The sequence below is a fragment of the Dipodomys ordii genome, unplaced genomic scaffold, assembly GCF_000151885.1.
Source record: "Dipodomys ordii isolate 6190 unplaced genomic scaffold, Dord_2.0 Scaffold93, whole genome shotgun sequence".
Lineage (NCBI taxonomy): Eukaryota > Metazoa > Chordata > Mammalia > Rodentia > Heteromyidae > Dipodomys > Dipodomys ordii.
The window spans coordinates 1,213,932-1,233,940 of NW_012267309.1; the positions used below are offsets into that span (position 1 = coordinate 1,213,932).

The 20,009-nt window shown below is 48.3% G+C and overlaps 1 protein-coding gene across 1 annotated transcript in view; it reads right to left on the minus strand.

Annotated features, from left to right (window-relative positions):
* Window positions 1–2,190: 2,190 nt before the first annotated feature.
* Ror2 (receptor tyrosine kinase-like orphan receptor 2) overlaps window positions 2,191–20,009 on the minus strand; it is a 45,863-nt gene continuing 28,044 nt past the window's right edge. The window contains exons 4-8 of the mRNA XM_013026367.1: window positions 16,378–16,505; window positions 10,088–10,402; window positions 8,718–8,963; window positions 6,828–7,030; window positions 2,191–4,659 (exon numbers count right to left, since the gene is read on the minus strand). Of these exons, the coding sequence (XP_012881821.1) occupies window positions 3,214–4,659; window positions 6,828–7,030; window positions 8,718–8,963; window positions 10,088–10,402; window positions 16,378–16,505 (2,338 nt within the window). The 3' untranslated portion in view covers window positions 2,191–3,213. The remainder of the gene's footprint in view (window positions 4,660–6,827; window positions 7,031–8,717; window positions 8,964–10,087; window positions 10,403–16,377; window positions 16,506–20,009) is intronic.

Consider the following 20,009-nt stretch of genomic DNA (forward strand, 5'->3'; position numbering starts at 1 on the left):
AAAAGTCAAATCCTGAGACAGAGAGCAGAGTGGATCGCCTGGGGCTCACAAACATGCATTTGTGAAGACAGAAACATTCTAAATTTAGGCTGGGGTAAAGGCTTCACACTTGGGAAAGTTAATAAAAACCAATACATTATGCCTGTAGAATAGGCTAAACATATGGAAACATATCACAGCAAACTGTTACAAAATGAGCGATTCCTTGCTAGACATTGGTAGGTCACACCTGTAATCCTAGCTACTCAGGAGCTTGAGATTCAGAGGATTGAAGTTCAATGCCAGCCTGAGTAGGAAAGTATTTGAGACTCCCATTCCCATAAACCAACCAAATGCTAACAAAAAGCCACGTGTGAAGGCATGGCTTGAGTAATAGAACACTAGATGAGCATGTAAGATGAAAGACAGACCCTGGTTCAGACAAATTATATATACATATACACACAAATTAGTGACACATATGACATATATGCATATATTATATAAATATAGTGTGTGTGTGATAGAGAGAGTGAGAGAGAGAAAGGTTGTTAAATCAGCTATAACCACAAATCTTTAGGCTAAAGAACCCAGGGATTCCCTCTGAATGATCAGGAATAGTGTCTCCTGGGGGCTCACACTCCTAATTAATCCTGCAGTGACTGTCCCCAGGGAAGAAGTAGGAAGAAAGTGTGCACAAGAGAAGTTTCATTCACAATCTGAACTGTAAGAATCTTGGGCTCTCTTTAGAGTTGAATACCCACCCATTTCCCCTCAGACATAAGTTAATTTAGTGCCCCAGCTGAAGTCTGCTCACATTTATGGGTAAAGCTTTCCTGCTCAGCAGGAATGGACAGAAATGGGGGAGTAAAAGATGAGAACTCTAATAGATTTTTCTAGACAATATGTACGTTAGTCACTTGGTTTTGATAGCCTACCTTGAATTGTTTTGTGTATCTGAAATTAATGATGATTTTCCTTAACAAAATTCTTGCTTCTACATCTCAGAGAGACAGTGTTAGTGTAGTGTCTGTCCACAGCCTGGCACTGGTGGCTTATGCCTGTAAGCCTAGCCACTCAGACAGCTGAGATCTGAGGCTCATTTTTTGAAAGCCAGCTAACCAAACAAGTCCAAGAGACTCTCATTGCCAGACAGAGGAGAGGGAGGCAGGAAATGGAAGAGAAGGTGTTGCTCAAGTGGTAGAGTGCCAGCCTTTTTAAAAAAAAAAAAAGGCAAGCAAAAACATAAAGCCCTGAGTTCAAGTGCCCCTGTCCCCCAAAGACCTCACTATGGTGAAAAGATATACACATTCAAAACAAGATGCTTTTAAAAAAATTCTAGGAGAGAGCCAGGCACTGGTGGCTCACATCTGTAATCCTAGCCACTAAAAGATCTGAGGAATGAGGTTTGAAGCCAGTCCAGGTAGGATTAATGACCAAAAAGCCAGAAGTAAAGCTGTGGCAATACAGCTCAGGGAGAGTGCCTAGGACTTAAGTTCAAGCCCCACTCCCAGCATAAACAAAACAAAACCCAAAGGTCATTTTCACATCTTCAGTAATCAATTTGTACCTGAGATCTCAACAGAAAATATTTGGAAAAGAGTCATTCTGAGTGCAAAATAGTGATCACTAAATATTGGGAAGTTGCAGCAAGGGTGGACAAAGGGGCCTGGATTTTATCAGTATATGCACATGTTGAAAAATTATGCTGAATCCTGTTCATATATCCAATTAATACAGACTAACAAACTTTTTTAAGGTTATATTAAAAATAAAGGAGTAGGTTGAGTGTCAATGGCCCATACCTGTAACTTCCTGTTACTCAGGAAACTGAGATCTGAGGATCACAGTTCAAAGCCAGACCAGGCAGGAAAGGCCTTGAGACTTTTATCTTCAATGAACCGGCAAAAAGCCAGAAGTAGAGCTGTGTCACAAGTGATAGAGTGCATGGTTCTTCTTGAGTGAAGGACCAAGTAAGATGAAGAGGCCCTGTGTTCGAGTGCTAGAACTGGCACAAACAAACAAACAAGCAGTGCAATCACTTTTTTTTTGCATTTCTCATAATTATTACTGCTATATCCACGTTAGCATGGAACACCAGTCCTAGCAAGTCTCTGAAATCTACAGAAAAGGCTTCATCTCAATAATCAGCATTAACACAGCCTTCCGCCCTCCCAGCCTGGAGAGAGCCAGCCAAATGGTCTGCTTCATTTTATTGGATACACCAGCCATGAGATTTACAAACAGAACTGACAAGGTATTCAAGGTACAGGCAGCGGCATTGCCTGTGAGCTTTTGTGTGACGGGGATTCTGAAATGAATGGACCTGGCTTACACGTGGCACAAAAAATCAGCACATCAAAACCACAGCTTGATAGCATCCCCAAGTGGATCATGTAAACAGTTAAATTATTAAGTCATTATTTAAGATCAAATACTTCCATGAAAATGGTATACCAAACAAAGGAAAACCCCATATAAATTACACGTAAGGTCTGTACATGATTGTTAAAAAAAAATAACAATGCTGTTTTCTGTACAAGATTGCTTCCTTTTGAACATCTGAAAGCCAAGAAATACTTTTTCCAATTCTGGAATTGTGGGCACCACATATATGCAAATATAATTAAAATCATTTCACAAAATTACAAGGCTTTGTCGGTTTGTGTTAAGGCACATACTGCTTTTCTTTTTAAATTCAAGGGGGGGCTCCAAATTTCAGAAGCCCCTTTCTCCTTAGTCCCTGGAAGGTGGCAGTGTCCTGTCCCTATTTATCTCTAGCGGCTCAGAGTCCCAGAAGAAGGCAGCTGAGGGAATTAGCAGCCTCCAGCCTCAAGCCAGCAGGCCAGCTTGCTGAGAATCTCCAAATCCCAGGTGCCTCTCCATCACCTCCAGTAGCCCTGTTTTCTCCAAGTCTGGAAATAACTTGATCCATCTACAACATGGAACAGAGATGACACAGCTCCCTTTGGATCTACCACCAGGATAAGCAGGCAGTGCCGTGGGGTCACCGTGTCCTGCTTCCAAAGCGGTCCCGTGGGCCTGCAGCCCAATCTGGGGGTCACAGTGGCAGCTCTCAGTGCAGAGAACAGACAATCCAGGGCGGGATTTCACCCCGTCTCAGGAAGTAAAGTCTGCAAACCAGTCCTGGGGGCTCTGCTGTGGCTGCCGGCTGAAGTTCCAGTGAGCTGGGGCAGGAACTTCTCTCCCGGTGCCCTGGGCCCTGCAGGCCACTCAGGCTTCCATCTGAACCTGGGCTTCATCCACCTGCAGGGCATCACTGTCTCCCAGGAGCTCGGTCTCTGGGACAGAGCCTTCCTCTTCCTCCTCTGCTTCCTGCACAGGGTTGTGGGTGACGTCTTCTGGAATGTTCTGTGTGTCCTCGGTGCCTTCGGAGAGTACGGCAGCCCTGTCCGCCACAGAGGTGTTGGAGGGTGCAGTGGTGACATAGCCTGTGCTGGTGGAGCCACTGCCGCTGTGGCATGAGCTGGGCTTGGGGACCACCTGCGGGGGCACCTGCTGCGGCGCCATCTGTATGGGGATCTGGACGGGGTAGAAGTTGGGCAGGTAGGCCCCATATGCCGGCACTGGCTGGTAGCCATTGACCGGGATGTAGAGCTGGGGCGGAGGCACCATGGGTCTGATCTGGCCCTTCATGGGGATGAACTGGGGCTGTGGGAAGGCCTGGGCCTTCTGCTTGGGCCCTATGTAGCGGGCGTTGCTCACGTTGCTCACGGGGCTGGTGCTCAGGGAGCTGGTCTGTGTGGTGTTGCTGGCTCCCGACGTCTGTGCCGAGCTGTTGTAGTTGGACAGATTGCCCCAGGCTCGCAGCCGGCTGTGGATGTCTTTGAACCGCGGTCGCCGGCTGGGGAACTCATTCCAGCACTCGATCATGAGGGCGTAGACCCAGGCGGGGCAGTCATCTGGGCAGGGGAGCACCTGCCGGTTCCGGACCATCTCCACCACGTCCTGGTTGGAGTATCCACAGTAGGGCTGCAGGCCATAGCTGAAGACCTCCCACAGGACCACGCCGTAGGACCAGATGTCCGAGTCGATGGAAAACTTGCCATACATGATGGCCTCGGGGGACATCCAGCGGATGGGCAGCAGCGAATTACCCGTCAGCTTGTGGTAGTCGGCAGAATAGACCTCACGGAAGAGGCCCAAGTCTGAGATCTTCACGTTCAGCTTGTCATACACCAGTACGTTACGGGTGGCCAGGTCCTTGTGGACCACGTGGTGGCTGGACAGATACTCCATGCCGGCAGCGATCTGTGCCACCACGTGTACAAAGTCGGGGGGCTCCAGGGCCGACTTCACAGTGCGGTCATCGTCCGTGCTGCCCACATCAGAGTGAGGCGAGCGCATGACCAGGAACTCGTGGAGGTCGCCGTGTGGGCAGTAGCTGAAGATCATGCTGAGGGGCTGGTCCTTGGTCACCACGCCCAGCATGCAGACAAGGTTGGGGTGCTGCAGCCGAGCCCGCAGCATGGCTTCATGCCGGAACTCCTCCCGGAGGGCTCCTTCCGCTTTGTCCTTCAATGTCTTGACAGCCACGGCCTGGGTCTGCTCCCCCGGGGTGGGCCCAAACAGGTGTCCTTTGTAGACTTTTCCAAACCGGTCTTCCCCCAGCTCCTCTGTGAACCTCACTGTGGACAGGCTGATCTCTTTGAGTTTAGCCTGCCAAGAAGAAAACCACCAAATGAAAACTGTCACAGAGATGCCAGAAGAGAGAAGCAGAGCATCTGGAGAGGCATAATCCTGATGCCACCATCATGTGGCACAACTTTGTGAGTCCTACCAGCTCCAGGTCCCTGATTAATCTAGTATTACTATTATTATTATCATCTTTAAAGAGCTGTACAAAGGAATTTCAATTCAACCTGGCATTTAGCAAATACAAATCAATGTCTCCCCTTTCATCCTTCGAGAGAAGGATGATTAATCATGATTAATCAGGTGTGTCTGTGTGCTGGTACTGAGGCTTGAATTTAGAGCCTAAGCTTTTATGCTCAAGGCTAGTCTAAGGTTCTACCCCACTTGAGCCACAGCTCCACTTCCAGGTTTTGGTAGTTAATTGGAGACTAGAGCCTCATGGCCTTTTCTGTCTGGGCTCAATGATGAGATCTCAGCTTCCCGAGTAGCTAGGATTACAGGAGTGAGTCATCAGTGCCTGGCCCTGATTCATCTTAAAGATAGCTCTAATGCTGTGTTGCTTCCATCTGAATACCTCGCCTCATGGTCTAACCTGGGTCCTTATGAGGTTCCTCTAAAATATAGCCAGTATGCCACCAGAGTGCAAGCGTGCACCTTTCTGCATCCACAGACCCCTGCCCCATAGTTGAGCCCAAGCACCAGCTCTCCCAGTACTTTCCAACAATGCTCCCCTGTCTCCCCGATACTGCACACATCACAGCACAGTCCTCTTTTTCTTAATGACCCTGTAGTGCCTTTCTTGGGATTTGTTTTTGCCTGTCACTGTTGAGTCATTTTAGAGCCCAGCTCAGCTCTTGCGCAGAGTCTCCCTGTAATCAGCCTGACTCTGATTAGACTGTCAATTCAATTCACTTTTGGCAGAAGTATTGTCCGGGTGGTATGGATCCTCTGGACCCTGCCTATATCCTAGGATCCACAGGACTGCTCCCTGCCCCCCCCGCCCCCTCCAAATGACTAGCTCTTCTTCTCAGAGGCTGAGAAGGGGCCAGCATGCCAGCAGCCAAGGGGCTTTGTGTTATATGTCATGGGAGACACTCACAAATCTCTGGCCGAAGAGCCAAATGAACCAACTCTGCCCAACAGCCTCTGAGAGATCTTGAAAAGCTACTAGGAATGATGCTTCCTCTGGCCTATGGTGAACTAACAGCCCTTCCACCAAGATGGACAAAGGAACCAGTTCTGATCCCTCTAGCCACCACCCCCACACACACACCATCTACAAACCCTCAGAATGGGGCAACCTTTCAGAAAAGGCTTGTCCCTCCAATGTCTATTAGAGACTAGTATTCTGTCCTCCCTCAATAAATAAAAACCAAAACAATTGACTGAAAACTCACTCCCAAACAGACCCCTCAAAAATGTCAATGTTAACCTGAGTGCTGGTAGCTCATGCTTGTAATCCTTGCTATTCAGGAAGCTAAGATCTGAGGAGCAAGGTTCAAAGCCAGCCCAAGTAGGGAAGACAATGACACTCTTATTTCCAATTAACCAGAAAAAAAAAGCCAAAAGTGGAGCTACAGATTTTTCCTTGAGGGAAAAATCTAAGGGACAGCATGTTCAGGCCTGAGTTCAAACTCCAGTACCAGTATCTTTCTTCCCCAACCCCCCCCCAAAAAAAGCCAAATTACAAGTGAAGTTGGACCTCTTTTTCTTATGTGGACAAGGTTGAGGCAAATGAGCAGTGAGGACACATAGCTGGGGCTTCTGAGTAGCCCTGGTACAACAGGCGGAATCCATCAACTTGAAATGGTGGAATCCAAATATACCAACCATTATTTGTTGGTATATTAAAACAACTCTGTAGGCACCAATTGTTCATGTCTGTAATCCTAGCTACTCAGGAGGCTGAGATCTGAGGAACAGGGTTAAAAGCGAGCTTGGGCAGACAAATTCACCATCCTCTTATCTTATATAACCAGCAAAAAGCTAAAAGTGGAGGCATCGTTCAAGTACTAGAGCACAAGCCTTAAGCAGGAAAAAATGATGCAAGAACTCAAGGCCTTGAGATCAAGGTCCAGTACTAGCACTAAAAGAAGAAACAAAGAAGAATCTTGTGCTGTGTGAAGGAAATTAAGGCCCTTAATCCCCACAGGTTAACCATGGAGGAGCCTGGCCAGAATATGAGTAGGGACCTGTTTGTGCTGGTTGATGAGTGGCATCTCCATATCCTGGCTGGGGGAGGCCATCAGCTGACGCCGCTGCGGTGTAGAAGCCGATGCCTTCTGCTTATTCCGGCACATGCACACCAAGAAGAAAAGGCAGGCAATGACCAAGGGGATGGCAATGCTCGGGACCAGGATGTACAGAATTCCCATCTTACTGCTGTCTCGGGGACCTGTGAATGACAGGAAGCTTTCAGGATTGTCAGAGAACATCTTCTTTCCAGCTCTGGGCTCTCCACCAGGGGCCCCCAGCTCCCCTCCAGTAGAAACATTTCATACTTAGATGAATTGTATACAGAAGCAAAATTGCACCCCAGGTTTAACAACAAGCATCCTGCTGGGTACAACTCAGACCTCCTACCACGAAACAAACTGGAATGTACCACATCAAACGCAATCCAACTCAAGGGCTCAGTACCAACAATGCCCACTAGAGGTCTCAGTACCAGCAACGCCCACATCCTCTTTCCCTTCCTGATGCTTGGGAGCCATGCTCCACTATTGGATTTTGATCTGGGTTCCCGAAATGCTAACCAATGAATGACATAGAGAGAATACCCCAGATGCCCATGTTCTTAGTAAGCAAGACTCAGTACTGAGGAATCTTCACTTCCTCAACATTTTAATTCATGGATATTTTCTTCTTTTCCAATTTTGTATGATGATAGCATTTTCATTTAGGATAGTAACGTAAGAATGACTTTGACTGAAAAGTGCAAAGGTATTCAATAAAATTTGTCCCATACAACATGTACGAAGGACAAAGGATTTGTATTTGTGTGTGTGTGTGTGTGTGTGTGTGTGTGTGTGTGTGTGTGCCCATGCTGAGGCTGAACTCAAGGCCTGGGCACGCACTGTCCTTCAGCATTTTTGTTTAAGACAGATGTCTCCCATTTGAGCTATACTTCTACTTCTGGCTTTTTGGTGGTACACTGTAGCTCAGAATCTCACAGATTCCCCTGCCCAGGCTGGCTTTGAACCATGATCTTAAGATCTCAGCCTTCTAAGTAGCTAGGACTAGAAACCTGAGCCACCAGCACTAGGCAAGGGACAAAGAACTCTTAAAAGCAAAATGAACCAGTTCAAGCTGCCCTTACAATGTTTTCTTAAATCAGTCTTTGTCTCCCTCTAAAGGATTTAGGAAAAATTGCAGAGGTTTGGGGTGGAGGTGGGGGGCACCAGATTGCTTACGAGGATAGCAGGCTGGGTGCTGGCTGCTGGCTGACCACCCAGGCTGCACTGCTTCACCTCCCTGCCCCCAGTCACCTTCTCAGGCCCTCTAGCCCCACTGTACTTTAAGAGCAGGTGTGGCTATTGTCTTCTTCTTTTTTATTTTTTGTGAATCACGGGGCTTGAACTCCATCTGTGCCTACATGCTGTTCCTGAGCTCTTTTGCTCAAGGGTAATGCTCTACCACTTTGAGCCACAGTTCCACTTTTTTTTTGGGGGGGGGGTCATAGTTTATTGGAGATAAGAGTCTCACAGACTTCCCTGCCTGGGCTGACTTCAAACCATGATCCTCAGGTCTGGCTCCTGAATAGCTATGATTACAGGTACCCAACTCCAAATTCTATTTTTCTATTTTATACTAATACCTTATACATGGAAAGGATTGAGGGAAGGCCCAAGAAATGAGGGATGACTTGGCCCAGCATCTTTCAGAATTTTCTGTATTTTTAAGATACCCTCCAATGATCCGATACTACTTTCATACTCAACAATAGCTTTCTGTAAAGCAAATGATCAGGGCAGCAAGATGGGACACCAGGTCCCCAGTGTCTCATGGAAGACCCAATACCCTCATCACAGGCCAACAACAGTCAATGTTTATTTTTAAAAAAAGAGAGAGAGAATACATACTACACGAGGGAACGTCACACAGTTCCATGCGTACGTTTTTATTCTGCGTAAAACACCAGGGACCTTCCATCTGGCCTCCGGGGTTCCGACAGTAGGCATGGCCCCCTCCAAGCTCAGGGAAGTCTGTGCTGGACAGGTGGTGGCTGTGAGGGTGCTGTAGGGCCCACGGCTGACACTGGTGCCCTGACTTGGTGGTGCTGGCCATCCCCCTGTAATCCGAGCCAGAGCCGTTGTAGCACTGGTGATCTGAGAGAGAGGGGCAGAGCGTTAGAAGGCTGAGCATCAGGAAAACAGCCCACCCTGGCACAGAGCTCACCCTCCTTCCAAGGCTACAGAGAATCACAAAACTACCTTTCCATGTGCACCAAAACTTGGTACTTACTGGTACCAAAGTAAACCAAAGACTTGTAGAGCAAAGGATTTTAGACCAAAAGGATTGTAGACCAAAGGATTTTACACAAAGATCAAGAAATGCCTTAATCAAATCCCAAGCTCACAAATGAGATCAAAGGTGCTCTAGGGCCAGAGATGAGAAAGAAAACTTGTCATAGCTGATCCAAGGCCCTGAAACCATCTTGGGGAGCATCCAGGTACCCACATTCCACTTCCAGAGCCAGAATAAGGATGTCAACCCAACATCATGCTCACATGTCCCAGAAACAAAATCCACATGTGCAAACAGCAAGGGCAGAGCTAGACCTGGCCCTGCCATCTGACAGGCCACTGGTGGTAGGCCACTGGCTCAGCTACCTATAAGAACAAAACACCATTTCACCTCCATGCAAGTGCTCCCAACTGAGGATGTGCCTTTGCGCAAGGCTTGTATGCAATGTACCCTATGCACTGTTGTAGAGGTGCCTAATTATTGCCACAGCCTCCACCCTAACTCTGGGAGGCGGGGACGCCCATCACCCGCCTGGTGAATATGGAGAAAGCAGGTGTTTGGGCACTTGCTCCAGAGCACAGGCAAGTCCTGCAGTCTGGGCCTCGAGATCAGGCCGTGGCTGCACAGTAAGAAGCCGGCTCACTCCTACGCCCCACACTAGCCACAGAGGCGGTATACAGCCTTGGAAAAAGTGATTCCTGTGCCCCATGGATGGCAGTCTCCCTGAAGCATTCACTGATGAAATTAGCTTTCCTCACTCTCTTCTGGGCCTACAACCCCACTTTGCGCCCCTCTACACCCCCCACCTCGACATGCTTGGGGACCATCAGGCCCAAACTGGCCCTTCTCCTCCAAATCCCAACAGGTGCCAAACCTCTTCCGCTTTTGAGACGTTAGATCCCCAAGCTCAAGGGTGAAGAAGGATCTAACTGGAGGCCCAATGGGTATGGGGACGAGAGGCCCATTCGTAACCCCTGGCACTCACAGCGGCCCAGCCTCTCGGCGGGAATGCCGATGCGCATGCAGTTGGCGGCAGCCGGGCTCTCGGGCATGGGCAGCGCCTCGCACTTGGGCAGCTGCAGGCGCATGAGGATGAGCGGGTTGGAGCGCGCGATGGTGTACTCCTGGCGGCACAGCTCGCTCTCCAGCACCTCGCACTCATCCCGGCACAGCTCGCGGGGTTTCGGCGCCCGGGAGCGCGCATCGCACAGCGGGAACACGAAGTGGCAGAAGGACGGGATGGCGAACTGGGAGCACTGGTCCGACAGGTGCGTGGAGGTGCCGATCATGGTGAAGGCCGCTGCGGAGACAGACTTCGGTAAGAGGCAGGCCTGGCCTGTACGCCTCACGCCGGCATGCCACCCAGACATCGTCCCACCGCTAACTCCTACCCCGGGTCCCTGATCCGACCTCTTCCCTCCTTGCTGCGCCTGGGCCTCTGCATGGGTTATTCTGTCTCTCCAGTGCCTCGACTCTCCTTCCCAGGCGTCAACCATAGACCCTCTGCCCCATGCCCTTCCTGACTCAGATCCCCTGCTTTCCTCTGAGACATTTAGTCAGTAACCCGACTTCTTATTCTCCCTCAATCCGGAGACCCCACCCATAACCCAACCCCGCATCCTGCCACTTTCCACACTCATCCGGGGACGCCCTGCTCTGCCCCCTCCATCACCCTCTCTGGGCCATGGATACCCTACTCTACCTTTTCATTGCTTTATCCATTTGTGGCACAAGACACCCAACGGCCCCACCCACCCTTGTATAACCATACACACACACGGAACACACACATGCACACACACACGGAACATGCACATGCACACACACGCACACGCACACATGGAGCACACACGCACACACAAACACACACACGGAGCCCTTCTCACTCCTCCAACCTCTCTCCCCACAGTGAGTCCTGGACACCCTCCCATCCCTGACCAACCCTTCCCTCCACTTTGAACCCAGTACAGCCTACCCCACCCACTCTCCCAACTCCCCGCCTGCCCTGGACACCCTTCCCCAGAGCTGTGACCCCCCCCCACACACACACTCAGCCCTGACCATGATGAGAACTCCAGCACTCTTTGGTGGACACCCTAGTGGGGCTCCAGAGACAGGCCAAGGACACCTATCTGACCTCTCTGATTAGCAGCAGACACGGGTATGCGGAACCTCCTTACAAATTCAGAAATAAAACAAGAAAGGCGAGAAGCCAGGCCCCAAAGCTCTTAGCTGATGCCTCTTCTAGGACAGGAAGATTCAGATTTCAGGCACAGGAGCCATCTTCTAAGGACCTGACTCAGGGTTCTGCAGGCACAGGGGTACAGTGCCTAAGTATGGAGACTTCCAGATAACAGTGCAGGACAAGAGGTAAGTCCTTGAGCCCTGTCTTCCCAGTATTCCAGGCTGGCCCAGGTCAGGAAACCTCACAGGGCACAAGAAAGGTATCCACAAAAGGGAAATGGCAGCCCTGTGTTACACAGCCAAGGAGAGAGAAGGGGAAGGGGAAGGGAAGAGAAGGGAAGGGACAGCTGATGAGTTAGATGTGCATTGTGGTGGGGAGGGGTGTCAGGATATCTGGATAAGATCTGTGGGGGGGGGTAAGAAAAAAGCAGTAGCAAGCTCCACGTGTGAAAGATGTGGTGTGCCCTGGGATGCACTACGTGCAAGGAGCAGCGGGAAGGAGATGCTATCCCCCTCCCCTTTAGCCTACAGAAGAACTGCTTAAATGCTGATCTGTAAGAGCTTTGCCCACCCATGCTGCAGAGACTGTCCTCCAACACACCAAGAAACTCCAGAAGTTGGAATTTTAGTGCCAGGGATCCACTGGGGATTTTTTGTATGGAGTACCAAATCCAGCCAGCAGATGGCAATAGTGCCACTTATTTCCAGGGGCAGAAGAGCTAGTGAAGGAGCCCTGACCCTTCCCAGTAACTGTGGCACACACTAGATCCTTCCTAAGTTCTTCTTGTTCCCAATGAAGTGATTTAATTCCCTCATACATGGGAAGGTGTCTACAGATAGTCTGTAAAATAGACATGGCTCTGAATGGCTCTTGAGCTGATTGACAGGGTCTGGGAGCAAGGGCCCTGTCCTGACCAGAGTGGACACTACAGACATCATGATAGTCCTTAAAGCTCCTTCTGTCTAAGGAACAGAGGGTGGGAAGTAAGGCACAAGATGTCTTAGATTTTGGTGGAAGAATTGAGGTTTAAACACACCTGTCAATTAAGGAGAGGGCAATAAAAAATTTTAGCCTTAGCCAGGTGCTGATGGTTTATGCCTGTAATCCTACCTACACTGGAGGCTGAGATCTGAGCATCATAGTCTGAAGCCAGCTGAGGCAGAAAAGCCCAAGAGTCTCTTATCTCCAATTAACTAGCACAAAGCAGGGGAGTGGAGCTGTGGCTCAAGTGGTAGAATGACAATCTTGAATAAAAACTCAAGCAAGAAGCTGGGTGCTGGTGACTCATGCATGTAATCCTAGCTACTCAGGAAGAAGAAAATGGAGGAACATGGTTTACAGCCAGCCTAAGCAAGAAGATCAACACCAAAAAAGAGTTGAAGTAGAGCTGTGGCTTAAGTGGTAGAGCACTTTTGAGCTAGTGCCTTGAGTTCAAATCCTAGGACAGGTATACACAGACATGTACATAGGCATGTGTTCATGTACCCATTCATGCATGCGCATACACACACACACACACACACACACACACACACACACACACAATCAAGCAAAGGTGTAAGGCTTTGAGTTCAAACTTCAGTATCTATGTAAACAAAAAATACACTGTCCTTGACTCCAAACAGGAAGAAGTTATCTATTAAAGGCAATCTGGGAGTGTGTACATATATGTGTGTATGTGGCAATGACCTATACAATGTAACAGCGGATATTTATAGAGTCCCACCTCCTTTTTCTCCTCCAAAGGTACCCTTTGAGGGCTCATTCTGAAGATGACATCTAGGTACCACAGAGATGGAACAGTACATCCTTATCTCTGTCTATGCCTGAATCTCCAAGACCTAATTCAGTCAGATTGGAACAATTTCAAATTTGTAGGACACGTAATTTATACTATACCTTTCTTTCTAAATGAGTTATCTGATCCTTTAAACACTGGTCAAGAAAACTGTCAATCTTGTGTGAGGACATCAGTGTTCGTTGATTAGCAGGATGTTAAGTTAGTTTTGGAGTCTGTGGCTAGCATATTTTTGTTTTGGGGGGTGCTGGTACTGGGGCTTGAAGTCAGGGTCTGGGCACTGTCCCTGAGCTTTTACACTCAAGGCTAGTGCTCTACCACTTGAGTCACAGCTCCACATCTAGAGCTTTGTGGTAGTTAATTGGAGTTAAGAGTCTCATAGACTTTCTTGCCTGGGCTAGCTTCGAACTGAGATTTTCATATCTCAGCCTCCAGAGTAGCTAGGATTGCAAGTGTGAGTCACCACTAGTGCCTGGCCAGAATGTACTTTTACAACACCTTTTCAACAATTTTGTGTATGTAACAGTTTGTGTACACAGGCGTGGTATCTGCCTGCTGAGGTGTCTCCCAATATTTCAGATGTTTGAGCATTTGAGATTTGAGGTTTCCAGATTAAGGAGGCTCAACCTGTAGGGTCATCACTTAAAAGTATACTTAAAAAAGCATTTTTTACCGCAGTATTCAAAACAGCCTCCTGCTAGGCCAGAAGGCACTTTCAGATTGTATCTTTTTACTGCCCCCCTTACCAGGCCCCTGGCCCTGCCCACCGGAGGCTCTGAGCCAGCCAGGCCAGGCAGGCACTTAGTGACTATGACTTAGGCCCTAACACTTAAGGGAGATCTCATCAGTGACATCAAGTACACTTCTGCCTTAGGTCTTCAATCTACTCCATTCCACTATCTGGGAGGTGCTTTGTAATCAGTGATCACCTCTCATACTGACGTCTACACAAAATCCAGGCTCACACCCATAATCCCAGCTACTCAGGAAATTGAGATCTGAGGATTGTAGCTCAAAGTCAGCCTGGGCCCATAAATCTTTATTTCCAAACTGGACAGCAAAAAGCCAAAAGTGGAGGTGTGGCTCAAATGGTATGGTATGGTGCCATCCTTGAGTAAAAAAGCGAATCAAAAGCTTGAGGCTCTGAGTTCAAGCCCAGTACCAGTTCAAACCACAACAACAACAAAAAAGAAACAACCAGGCGCTGGTAGCTCACACCTGTAATCCTAGCTACTTAGAAGGTTGAGGATCATGGTTCCAAGCTAGCCTGGACAAGAAAGTCTGTGAGACTCTTATCTCCACAAACTACCCCAAAAAGCCAGAAGTAGATCTGTGGCTGAAATGATAAGAGTGCTAGACTTGAGCACAGAAGTTCAGGGACAATGTCCAGGCTAAGAGTACAAGCCCAAGGACCAACACAAAAAACAAAAATAAAAAAGGAGCTACCATGGACAGAATCTAGCTGTATCCTGAGGTGCTGGGTATCTGTCACCATTACAAGGGTTTCCTGGTTCTTTTGGCGGTCTTAGCGGGGTGTGGGGGGAGTGGGGAGCAGAATTGTGCATAAATGGGGCACATAGGCTCAAGAGGAAGAAGAAATCTTTGCAGGACTTAGTTCTAAGTCACTTTTTTAATTTTTTTTATTGGTTATGAGGCTTGAACTCAGAGTCTGTGTGCTATCTCTGAGCTTTATTTGCCCAAAGCCAGTGCTCTACCACTATGAGCCACAGTTCCACTGCTGGTTTTCTGGTGGTAAATGGGAGATAGTCTCATGGAATTTTCTGCTCAGCTGGCTTTGAACTATAGTCCTCAGATCTCAGACTCCTGAGTAACTAGGATTACAGGCATGAGCCACCAGTACTCAGCTCTAATTCACTTTCTTTCATGTGAGCTTTTCCCTTAATGAAGACTCACTCCACCAATGTGTACAGCTTGGGATGCCAAGGGCTGACAGCCAGCAGAGAAGTTAAACCCTCAAGAGACTGAGGATAGGCAGTTCCACTTCCTGCTGACCTGCCCCATTTCTCAGGCCCTGAGCCAGGTACTAGAAGGCCTGGCTTTGTTCTGAACTGAGGACTGACAGGGGGTATTCACTGCAGAGTCCCCTCTGCCAGTGACTGACAACCCTCTCTCCCAAATAGCTGAAATCAGGCCTCATGGACCTCTGAACCAAATACAACTCATAGAGAGGGTCAAAAAAGGCAGAACAAAAAAGGAGTCGAGCAGAGCGAGTGCAGCCAGCCTCTGACAGGAGGTGAACAATATTTTGAACTCATCTGGTTTGGTCAAGTTAAAAATGTATGAGTTACAGAGTGCAGTAGCTCACATCCAGCATTCCAGTACTCAGACCATCTTGGATTACACATAACAAGTTCAAGGTGAGCCTGGACTACATAGCTAACTGAATCTCAGAAGACCAAGGGTGGCTGAATATGTTCTAGGCCATGCCCACTTGCAAACTGTTGGATATGGCCTGCCCTTCCAAGGGTTTGTGTGCTGGAGTTTGGTCCCCAGTGTGGTAGTGGTAAGAAGTGGAGGGGCCTTGTGGAAGGTCCCTAATTAGAGCTTCCTAGGCTGGTGCTCAGGAAGTGATCCTGCTTAGTTTCAGGAGAAAGTTCTAACAAAAGAATAAGCCTGGACAGGTGCCAGTGGCACACATTTGTAATATTAGCTAGATCTGAGGATTGAGGATAGAAGCCAGCCCAGGCAGAAAAGTCTGTAAGACTTCTCTGCAACTGACCAACAGAAAGGTGAAAATGGAGCTGTGGCTCAAGTGGTAGAGTGTCAGCCTTATTAAAAAAAAAAAAAAAAACAACTAAGGGTCAGTACTCGGGTCCTGAGTTCAAGCACAGTGTACACGTACACACACACACACACACACACACATGCACACACACACAGAGCCTACCATCACTCCCCCCTCCCCCGCCCCAGAGGTGCTCCTTCCTTGCTAATGGTCTCTCCTTCCCACACAAGGATGCTACCAATCATGATGTGGTGAAGCCAGGGGACCCTTACCAGAGCCTGCACTGATGTTGTTGGGTTTCCAGTCTCCAAAACTGTGAGCCAAATAAACTTCCTTTCTTTATAAAGTACCCAGCTTCAGATATTTTATTACAGTGACAGAAAACGGACGAATGCACTAATTTAAACATACAAGTCGAGGCTATTTTAGGGCAAATCATTGTAGCAACTGCTGACTAATGACCTCTGAATTCTAACTGCAGGAGAGAGGGAAGAGGGCCGAAGGCAGGAGTCATTAGCTGATGAGGCAGAAGGACTTCGCTCCTACCTGTGATCCGGTTTTCAATCTCGCCCTGCATCTGGAGAGAGTCCACGTAGATGGTGCGGTTCCCGATGAAGCGCGCACAGGCGATACCCCGGTATGGCTGGCAGAACCCATCCTCCTGGTAGTCATCCCTGCTGAGCACAGAGACCCGAAGTACACTGAGAGGAAACAGTTACTGCCCCGGACTTATTTGTTGTTGGTTTTTGGTGTTTATCCAACTGAGTCAAAAATGGCCACGCAATACCATGCACTCGCAGCTTTGTGGCAGAGTTTTTCATCATTGCCAAATCTTAGAAGCAATGAAGATATCCTCAAGTAGGCAAATGGATAGGCTGATAGATCAGACAAAGGACTGTTGTTCAGCTCTAATGAGAAATGAGCTACCAAGTCAAGAAAACACCAGGAGGAAGTTTCAATGACAGGCATGTGAGTCCTGAACTGAGTGAACCTGAAATCTCCATCCTGAGGTGCTCCAGCTCTGCAGCACTCGGAAAAACAAAACTATGGGGATGATAGAAGAACCTAAGGTTCTTCCAGGGGTCAGTGACCCACACCGGTGATCTTAGCTACTCAGGAGCTGGAGATCACAGGATCTCAGCTCAAAGCCAGCTGGGCACACTAATCTGAGAGATTCTATTATCTCCAATTAATCAGTAAAAAGCCAGAAAGGAAGGTGTGGCTCCAAGCCTTGAGGGAAAAAAAAAAAAAGCCAACTGAGAGCATGAGGCCCTGAATTCAAGGTCCAGTATTAGAGTGCACACATGTGCGCGCGCATGCACACACACACACACACACACACACACACACACACAGATTGACAGGTGGGGAGGGAGGGCTAAATACAGGAAACACAAGGAGTCACCAGGGCAGGGAATGACTGTGAATACCTTGTAGGTCCTATAGGGGCAAATGACAAAGCCCATAGCAAGTGAAAGACCTAAAGTAGACCCCCAACTGAGCTCATGACACTCCTAATATCGGTCCACCAATATCATCATATTTGAATACAATAAGAGGAGACTGAGGAGGGTAAAAGGGAACTCTAACTTTCTGTTCAGTTTTTCTGCAAATCTAAAAGGGCTTGGGGGAAAAAGTCTTTCTTTCTTTCTTTCCTTTTGTCTCTTACTTTTTTGGAATCCTTGTCCCTTCCTTTCCCTTCCTCTCCCCTTCCCTCCCTTCATAAGTGTGCCAGTACTGGAGCTTGAACTCAGGGCCTAAAGTTCTTGCCACTTGAGGTTGGCATTCTTCAGCTTGCTCACACCTCCAGTTCCAGCTTTTTGGTGACTAAATGGAGATCCTAGTCCCATAGACTTTTCCGTCTGTGCTGATCAGATCTCAGCCTCCCAAGTAACTAAGTTTAGGTCTGAGCCATGTACGCTTGGCAAGCTTGGCATCTTTAAGAGAGTATGAAGTGCAAGGCAGGTTGTTAAGAGCCATGTCCACAGATCAGGTGCTTATGCATACAGTCGCAAACACATGGAGAATGAAACAACCCTTGATCCACACCAGAGACGTCACATCAGGCCTCTGAAAACAAACTGGGCTTTTATGAGAACAATGCTAATCTGTGATGTTGCATTTTCAACCACAGGATAGAAATCTCTGTAGAGGAGACAAGCAGCACACAAATCTCTCTTCTGCTATATTTCTAGGAAGTGGGAGAGGGTTCCAGGAAGCCTGGCTCCACCCAGAATCTGCAAGATGGGCTGTGCACTTGGCCTGGTGGCTGCTGTGTAGACAGCACATGCAGAAGGGTGTGCAGGGACTCAGGGTGGCAGTCTGTTCTACTTTGTCCCGTAAGAACAGCCTACTGAGGGGAAGGGACATAGCCTCTTCCCAACCCCAGGGATGATGATCTGATATTCTTTTCTCACAGCCTGTTATGGTTTGGCTTCACCAATGTAACCCACCCTGGTTTAATACCCAGATGCACCCTTTGTCTTGTCAAAAGAGATAGGACAGTAGACTACAGCAGGTCTTTCATGGCTAAGGTCTGGTTGGAGGGGGAAGGCACAGCAGTGGGACCAGGCCTCCCAGGATAAGCCTCTGAGAAGCCCCTACCTCTGGAGTTCAATACCTTGTTTCTAGCAAACTTGGAGCCAATCCCACAAGCCTGAGGGCATTTATCTTTCCATCTTGGATGAATGAGGACCATCCCCAAAGGAGATCTGCATTTGATCAATTTACCCAAATGGGTATACTCTCCCTGCCCCCATCCTAGCCCCAAGTGAGCTGTCACAAAGGCCAAGGCTGAATGCCTGGGACAAAAGGCTGTGTGACATTATCTCTTCTACTGTTGGCTTTTCAAGCCTCAGAAGAAAAGCCTTTCTCGAAGGAGAGAACCCAGGTACGTCATAGTATAAAAGTGGAGGCCTGAGGGGGGTTACCATGAGTGGGAACCCTTTTGGAAACCTCACTGACCATATTTCCTTGGGGCCTTCGCATAGGAGCCCAAAGCATGTGTGCTAATAGCATGTGTGGTTAGAGTGTGGGCTCAGCGGGGACTTCTCTTACCCTCTGAGCTGAAGTTAAATGTTGAGCAGACACTGGCCAGTAACTCACATGAATGAAAACTGCCATGAAAGCTGCCTCTGCCCTGGCCCATGCCGACAGCTCCTCAACACGCAGGAAAAAGCAGGACACACATGATTGGTCTAACACCAACTAATGAGCAGAACAAGATTCCGTCCAGTCCATGGTGGTGAACCCCCACAAGGGGGCGCGATTTATCCATTTCCCTTCTAGAAGGGCCAAGGAGAAAGTTCAGGTCTCAAGGCATGATTCTCTTCCGGGGACGGCTGCCAGGCATGGGGCAGGTGGCAGGGAGCTGCAGAGCCGGTCTCATACCAACAGCTCCCCCTTAGCCCACTCAGCAGCCTGGATTTCGAATCTGAACTTTGAGAACTCAATAGAAGCTGAGCATCCGTGACTCACACCTGTAATCCTAGCTACTCAAGAGGCTGAGACTTGAAAGACTATGGTTCAAAGCAGACCTGAGCAGAGAAGTCCACAAAACTCCATCTTTCAAAAACCAACAAAATGCTATACAGGAGACATGGCTCAAAATGGCAGAGCCCCAGATGTGAGCAAGAAAGTCAAGTGGAAGTCTCAGAGTCCAAGCCCCAGTAGCAAAGACAAAACAAAATTTAAAAAAAAAAGGAAAGCAAAACTAAACTAAATAAAAGTGGCTGGAAAAACAGCCTTGCTCAGGCTTTTGAATTTTGAGTACAAAGGTACTGATCTCTTCTTTCAAAAGGAATTACGTTTTGTTTTTACGTGGCATAGCTTGGGAGCTCAAGAAAAGCTGCATACTTGATCATATTGCGACTAAGTTAAGAGAACCTGGCATCTGAAGTTTCCCCAGCAACCTGAGTGATAAGGATGTCCTTATCTCATGCTATGACACCAACATCACGCAAACTCAGTCTGCAAATCTCTTGCCCTTTAAATGGTGCCAGGCATGATCCCAGACCTAATGACACCCACAGAAAAGAAAGGGTTGTGTGGACAAGCAAGTGGCTGTCAAGGAGGGGAAGACAACAAAACTTTGAGCAACAAGATTCATCAGAAAGAGGAGGGGAGAGGGAAAGGGGAGAGGGAGGGGGAGGCAGGGCTGCAGCAAGGAGGAGGAGCTA